General features: G+C 39.7%; 1 protein-coding gene across 1 annotated transcript in view; it reads left to right on the top strand.

Annotated features, from left to right (window-relative positions):
- The first annotated feature begins 1240 nt into the window (after nucleotides 1-1240).
- Nucleotides 1241-8209, top strand: part of TMEM19 (transmembrane protein 19) — a 17249-nt gene continuing 10280 nt past the window's right edge. Inside the window, exons 1-3 of the mRNA XM_011929341.1 lie at nucleotides 1241-1460; nucleotides 1794-1944; nucleotides 4949-5062. Of these exons, the coding sequence (XP_011784731.1) occupies nucleotides 1815-1944; nucleotides 4949-5062 (244 nt within the window). The 5' untranslated portion in view covers nucleotides 1241-1460; nucleotides 1794-1814. The remainder of the gene's footprint in view (nucleotides 1461-1793; nucleotides 1945-4948; nucleotides 5063-8209) is intronic.

Here is an 8209-nt window from a genome sequence, read left to right on the forward strand (position 1 = left end):
AACAAAAACAAAAACAAAACAAAACAAAAAAACAGACCAGTTTATAAATTTTGTCTAAGCAGAGACAAAAACAATGCCACTGTGCAAATCCCAAAACATTAGCTTTTATTATTAATAATTTTACCCAATAGTCTGGTAACATTGATATTGGCCAGTCAGCTTGGTAAGATAATCCAAACATTTACCTATGCATAACAGACTAAGACAAAAAGAAAGTAGGCACATAATAAATTTCAGCATAAAGACCATATGTATATTATCTAGTACAAGAAGCCCACTACTATTTAGTCCTACTTCACAGATTTGTTCTTAGTTAACTACTTAATTAGATGCCTTACCAAAGAAAATGACAAGCAGTCTTGGCATGTATTTTGAAATTTAAAATAATGTGAGCTTTTTTTAAAGTTAACTACTCTTGGGGGTTAAAACACAAGTGCACACTGTGTCTGAAATGAATTTGGCTCCTCTTCTTACACTGTCAGCAATTAACTGAAAAAATTGATAAATAATATGTAATTATCAGTTAGTTACTGTGAACCCGGGCAAACAAGTTAATTTCACATAAAACATGAAATCAGGCCGGGCGCGGTAGCTCAAACCTGTAATCCCAGCACTTCGAGAGGCCGAGGTGGGTGGATCCCCTGAGGTCAGGAGTTCGAGACCAGCCTGGCCAACATGGCGAAACTCCGTCTCTACCAAAAATACAAAAATTAGCCGGGGGTGGTGGTGGCGCCTGTAATCCTAGCTACTCCGGAGGCTAGAGTAGGAGAATCGCTTAGAACCTAGAGGTGGTGGTTCCAGTGAGCAGAGATCATGCCACTGCACTCCGGCCTGGGCAACAGAGAGAGACACTGTCTCAAAATAATAATAATAATAATAATAATAATAATAATGAAATCAGCCACGATTCAGAATTTTTATGCTAACAAGACGTTTTGCTTTCTAAATGAACACACTTTAAATATAAGGGGTGTGAGGACAGGTATTTCCACAATTTAAGTGGTGTTATGACAATAATGACGAGAGCTCAGTAACAGAATCTATGTTTAACTTTACCTCGCTAGCAGCCAGAAGTCTAGCACATTATAGGTACTAAACAGCGTTGTTTAGTACCTATAAAGTGGTTTCGGAGAAGCAGTGCAAACGCAGCCGGCCAGGATGCCAGCCAGCAGTGCCCGCCCACTTCAGCGAGGTGACGTCCCCCTAAGCAGCTGCGGCGCATGCCCACAGCGGGGGAGGCGCTAGAGGAGGAGAAGTGCGGAAGCGCGGGCTTTGCTCCTGGGGTCTTGGCCTTGGCCAGTTGGACCTGGACCCTAGGGCAGCTTCCGCAGCTGTCGGGACGTGACTGCGTTCAGCCGCGTCAGGCTTGCTTCCCAGACTTGCACAAGTTCGGGTTCCCTAGCTGCCCCTTTGCAGCCGCGGACCTATGCCGCCCGCCGGTGAGAAGCTTGCGACGGGAGGTGGGTGGAGCTCGCCAGCGCCGGGACCGCGGATTGGCTGCCTCGGCTTTCTCTTTTCCCCCTGGTGCTTCGGCGTGAGGCGCTGAGCAGCCTGGAGCCCGCCCTCACCGTCGATCGGGTAGCGCTTTGCTTTTGCGGTGAGGCGTTGACCTCGCCCATACGAGTTGGAGCTCTCCGTCCAGCAGGAATTTCCGGAAGGAGTTCGAATTTTTGTGATTTTTTTGCTTGTTTGGTCGGTGGAATATGTTGGGATTTATGTTTGCCTCTGAACAAGTGTCTTGCTCACATCGTAAATGACTTTCTCTCCGAAACGCTAAATATTCTGTCCCGCAGGAGCGCATATCCTTATTTTCCATGACAGATCTTAACGACAATATATGCAAAAGATATATAAAGATGATAACTAATATAGTTATATTGAGCCTGATCATTTGCATTTCCTTAGCTTTCTGGATTATGTCAATGACTGCAAGCACCTATTATGGTAAGTATGAATGTTCTAAGTTGTTTCTCTGTAATCTAGTCAGTGAAATTTAAAACCATACCATTGTGAAATCCAAAACTCATATCCTCTGAATGGTTATGAATGGTTGTGTTTACTTAACTTCCATAGCCTGATTTAACTTAGTAACATGATAATATAAACAGGGCCTTTAATAAACGCTTGTTGTGATAATTCGAGTTATATCTATTTCTTTTTTTTTAATATTTAGTTTTTATAAGATGGGAGTCCCTCTGTGTTGCTAGTCTGGTCTCAAACCCCCAGGCTCAAGTGACCCTCCCACCTGGGTCTCCCAAAGTACTGAGAATACAGGCCACCACTTCTGGCCTAGTTATACCTATTTCAAAATGTCTTTATATGTTAAGTAACTATTCCATCTGTCTTGGTGAAAGATAAGTGAGGTGAACATAGCTTTGTAAAGCAATTACAGTCATGCTTTTAATTTTGAATAAGAATATTAGTAATGGACCAGAAGCGGTAGCTCACGCCTGTTACCCCAGCACTTTGGGAGGCAGAGGCAGGAGGATCAACTGAGGTCAGGAGTTCAAACCAGCCTGGCCAACATGGTGAAACCCCAGTTCTACTAAAACTAGAAAAATAGCCCAGGCGTTGTGGCACGCACCTGTAATCCCAGCTACTCGGGAGGCTGAGGCAGGAGAATCACTTGAACCCTGAAGGCGGAGGTTGCAGTGAACTGAGATTGAGCCACTGCACTCCAGCCTGGGCGACAGAGTGAGAATACGTCTCAAAAAAAAAAAAGAAAGAAATTAGTAATGTAGTTGATCAGTTTCACATGTTCTGTTAATATAATAAGAATTAAAGACGGTATAATATTTACATTTGGAGAGCTGAAGGACTTATCTGCCATTTGGCTGCTTCAAAAGAATAGACTCCTTTTAAAGCCTAAAGTTACATTGCTTAAATATAAGGTACTCTGGACTCAGATCTTTAAGGTTTTGAAGGTGCTTTAGAGCGTAAGCCTCCATTTACACAAACTTCCTTCTCCTATGAAAACAAAATACTGGTCAGTTTACAACAAGGGAAAAAATGAAAAGGAGAATGAGAAAGTGAACTCTCTTAAATGGTTATATCGTAAGGGATTGCCATTTCAGACTGTAGGCTTTTTGCAAAGAGAACACGTGAATAATTGGAAAGGGTTCTCCGGGATACAGAAGCTCTCAGGGCTGTTCATTCATAATGATTCGCAGTGGGGCGTCAGAGTTTTAGGGGAGGGGTATAAGAGAAGATTCTTGTTAGTGAATGGTTGTCATGCAGTCGTAGTATTTACTATGACTTGAACTAAATAGAATAAATCAGGATTTGTAAACTGAAATATCCCTCGGACCAGTCACCTAATGCAAATCAATGAAACTGCAAGTTTTTGTGTGTTAGACATGTGGTAATAGTTTTCACTTCTAGAAATAGGATATTTCTCATCTTTTGTTGAATGCTTGGGCCCTCTTTGTCTTTCATTTCCCCCCCCCTTTTTTTTTTCTGAGATGGAGTTTCGCTCTTTTTGCCCAGGCTGGAGTGCAGTGGCACGATCTCACTTCACTTTCACTTCTAGAAATAGGATATTTCTCATCTTTTGTTGAATGCTTGGGCCCTCTTTGTCTTTCATTTCCCCCCCCCTTTTTTTTTTCTGAGACGGAGTTTCGCTCTTTTTGCCCAGGCTGGAGTGCAGTGGCACGATCTCAGTTCACTGCTACCTCTGCCTTCTGGTTTCAAACAATTCTCCTGCCTCAGCCTCCCAAGTAGCTGGGATTACAGGTGCCCACCACCATGCCTAGCTAATTTTTGTATTTGTAGTAGAGACAGGGTTTCACTATGTTGGCCAGGCTGGTCTTGAACTCCTGACCTCAGGATCCTCCTGCCTCGGCCTCCCAAAGTGCTGGGATTACAGGTGTGAGCCACTGCGCCTGGCCCATTTTCTCATTTTTGATAGAAACATGGATACAAGCAGTGGTTCACGGTTTTCTTTACCATAAGGAAATCACTTAGCCTTGGCATTTAGGAGCCTTCAGGAGTGGTGGGAAGTTTAAACGGGAAAGCCATGGCCTGTTTAAAGGAGGGGACCTCTCTTTACCTTCAGTCAATCCTACCATGTTGGCCAGAACTTCCCAATTTTGAAACAGAAGCCAAGAATCTGGATTTTTATATGGTATCTTCTAATCTTTAAATATTGACTCAAATTATTTGAAAACACTCTGCTAGCCAAACATCTGTGAGCTGGAGGCAGCCTCTGGAATAATCAATTTCTAACCATTGAATCAAGTGTCCTCTAAAAGGCAGAGAGGAGTAAGACCCTGTTACAGAAAGAGTTCATTCTAGGTAGTCCTTGAAATTTAATATATGCCCCCTTGAAAAAAAATGAACCGGAGATTCATTTTAAATATCTAGATATCCATTATTATCATAAATAGCAGTAAAAGGTTTTCAAAACTTGAACATAACCTATTTGGCCATTCTCCAGTAAGACTGCTTCTCTGAAAATATGCATGCATGTCTCAACATAAATACAGTCGTGCTCTGCCTAACAATGTTTTGCTCAATGACGGACCACACATATAACATGTTCCCATAGGATTATAATACCATATTTTTACTCTACTTTTTCTATGTTTAGATACACAAATACATTCTGTTATAATTGCCTACAATATTCAGTGCAGTAACATGCTATACAGGTTTGTAGCCTAGGACCAATAGGCTATAGCATATAGCTTAAGTGTATAGTAGGCTCTACCATCCAGGTGTGTGTAAGTACAGTCTGATGTTTGCATAACCATGAAATCACCTAAGGATGCGTTTCTCAGAACATATCCCTATCTTAAGTGATGCATGACTATATTTTTCTTTGGTGACTTCATCTTGGTGTCTGTACTTATGACAGTATTTTAGTCCAAAAGCAGTAATGGAAGTTTACTGCCAAAACTAACCTGTGCAGACTTCACACAATTTGTGCTCCACCTTTATAATTTTTTAGGTAACTTACGACCTATTTCTCCATGGCGTTGGCTGTTTTCTGTTGTTGTTCCTGTTCTAATCGTCTCTAATGGCCTTAAAAAGAAAAGTCTGGATCACAGTGGAGCTCTAGGAGGTATGTTTTTATTTTGAATGTTTACAGTAACTACTAAGTACTTGCTTATATAATTTAAATTTATGTTTTCTAAATTCTGAATATATGAGACTGACTACAAATCATAGTGTTATATATTTTAGACAATGATAAAGTTACATCTTGCTCAGCATTCCTATTGTCAAAATTTCAGAAACTAACATACACTTTTAGTGTACCATACAAATTAAATTTTGTGATTGATACAAAGTAAATTAATAGGACAGATGAACCTTGACTTTTCTGCTCCTTTAGTTTGATTAATTAGTCTTCTGCCAGCAGAAACACTGGAGCACTCCTCCTAGATGTAAAATAGAGCATTCGGAGAGAATAAACTCTTGGAAGCTGCTGTTAGTAATCTCCAACAGAGCAGTCCAAACTTAGCATTCTGGATTAATTTTCCAAAACTGAGTTGAGAACAGGCCATGTATTCATTCTTTTAGCAATTTTTTTTTTTTTTTTTTGAGACAGTCTTGCTGTGTTGCCCAGGCTGGAGTGCAGTGGCACGATCAGCTCACTGCAACCTCCTCCTTCTGGATTCAAGCGATTCTCATGCCTCAGCCTCCAAGTAGTTGAGACTACAGGCCTGTGCCACCATGCCCAGCTAATTTTTTCTGGTATTTTTATTAGAGACAGGGTTTCGCCATGTTGACCAGGCTGGTCTCGAACTCCTGGCCTCAAGTTGATCACCTGCCTGGGCCTCCCAAAGTGTTGGGAGGACAGGTGTAAGCCACCATGCCTGACCCATCTTTTAGCAAATTTTTATTGAACACTTAGTAGTATGTACCACTGTTCTAAAAACTTGGGCTATATCTGTAAACAAAAAGAACATGGTGTCAGTTCTCATGGAACTTATATTCTTTAGGGCAGGTAGATAATATGTAAAACTGTTTTAAGTTTATGAGAAAAATGAAAAGATAATTAAGTGTTAAGTGCGTATTTTGGAAGACGTGGTACATTCTTCTGTAAATGGTGTCAGGTGCTTTTCTGTAAGGAGGTCATTTTGCGCTGGCATCCAAAGAAGCTAGCAATGAGAGCTGACAGAATCATGTTCCAGGCCGACAGAATAACAAGTGCAAAAGTCCAGATATTTTAGAAGCTTATTTGAGAGTAAGAATGATAAGGCTCATTTGACTAGAAAATAGTAACAATAGGAAAAGAAGTGAGAGATAAAATTGAATAAATAAACTCTAGCAGTGTGCTCTCATGGTCCTATGGTTTTGTCAATTTTGCAAAGGTCAAAACTTTTGTACTCTTTTTCTTAAAGAGGGAACCCCAAATTATATAAGCTTCGGGCTCCACAAAGCCTGGATCTCCCCCTTATTTCATTTTTAGGGTATAGAGAGAATTAAATGAGATAATTTAAAGTCCTTACCTCATTGCCTGGACACATAGCCAACATTTATTCAGTGCTTGTAACTATTATTATTAGGCAGAGTTCTTCAAAATCATGCCAATTCTCTTCATAATTAAGAAATATTGTTTAAGTTATATTGTGAGATTTCTTTTCCTTTTGTGGGGTAGTTGAGAATTAAAGTTAACTAGATATACTGATATTTTTGTATGAATTTTATTTTACCATATAATCAATAAGTATTAGGAATGGTTATGTTTTATCTATTTAACAAATGTTTATATCACACTTTCTATGCACCAGGCACTGCTGTTAGCGCTTGGGTAGTATTAACTCATTTATAACATAACTTGAACAATCTCTGCTTAAATATAATAACATGGAGTTATGCTTTGCTAAAAAAAAGTTCTTTCTGGGCTGGTCACGGTGGCTCACACCTGTCATCCCAGCACTTTGGGAAGCCAAGGCTGAAGGATAACTTGAGTCCAGGAGTTTGAGACCAGCCTGGACAATATAATGAGACTTCACCTCTACAAAAAAAAAAAAAAAAAAATCAAAAAATTAGCCAGGCATGGTGGTGCACACCTGTAGTCCCAGCTACACAGGAGGCTGATCATGCCACTGCACTCAGCTTGGGCAACAGAGTGAGACCCTGTGTCAAAAAAAAAAAAAAAAAAAACCTCTCAGATATCCTCGCCTTGGAATTTATTATTCTTATAGAAAGAAAGGTCAAGTCCTTCTTGAAATTCTGTCTTCCTTGAGCTTCCGTGCTGTATATTGTCCTGCTTCTCTGGCATTTATGATCTCTACTGTTGTTTCTTTCCTGCTGCTGGAAGGGCTGCCTTCTAGCCCTTGGGCGTCTACTCCTGTCCTATATTGATTAGAATTAAAAGATATGTATTTGAAACCTAACACTGCCACCTGTTATCAGTGCAAACTTGGGAAAGCTGCATAACTCCTAGGAGCCTCACTTTCTTCTCTCTTCTAAAATACCTCCAATAGTAATACCTTATGGGCTTATTGGTGAAGCTCAAACAAGATATTATGTGAGGCAACACATCTTTGTAAATGGTGCAAAAATGTTCATTGTTAGTGATTATGTACTTTCAACCATATTTTTATACGTGAATGACTATTAAATTGGCATTGCCACAAACATTTCTTTCTTTCTCCTTATCTCTGCTCACGTTACTCCTCCCCCTCTGACCTCTCTCCTACCTCATTATATATGCTGATTATTATTATCATCTGCATTAATAGACAAGTATATAGAGAGGTTTCAAAGATGAAGAGACAGTTCTGGGCAGAAAACAATGAGAACTGCAGAAAATTGAAACTAATGCTTTCAGAGTAAAATTAAATGAAGTATTCCCACTAAGAAAGTTTCTAGTTCTAGGCTTCTTAGTGCTTAATGAAGTATTCTTATTGAATAGGATTCAAATCTAATAAAGTCATTTATTTGCTGCCAGCCCTTAGAGATGGAAATGATCAGATGTAGTAGTAGATGGAAGCATGTCATTAACTTACTTTCAGTAGTAACTGATAGTTCTAAAGTCAGGTAGCAAAAATATAATATGCATGTTTCTAAAAATTATCATGGTGGTATAACATGCCACTTGATCTGTTTAAGCTTAAAGGAAATCTACTAGATTGTGAACTTGAGGACAAAGACTATCTTATGCTTCTGTGTCCCATGTTTCTTTGAATAGTGCTAGATACATAGATGATTAGGAATAGATGTAGTCTGATTTTTAAAAACCTTTGCTTTTTTTTTT

The sequence above is a fragment of the Colobus angolensis genome, unplaced genomic scaffold (assembly GCF_000951035.1).
Source record: "Colobus angolensis palliatus isolate OR3802 unplaced genomic scaffold, Cang.pa_1.0 Scaffold80, whole genome shotgun sequence".
In the NCBI taxonomy this organism is placed as follows: Eukaryota; Metazoa; Chordata; class Mammalia; order Primates; family Cercopithecidae; genus Colobus; species Colobus angolensis.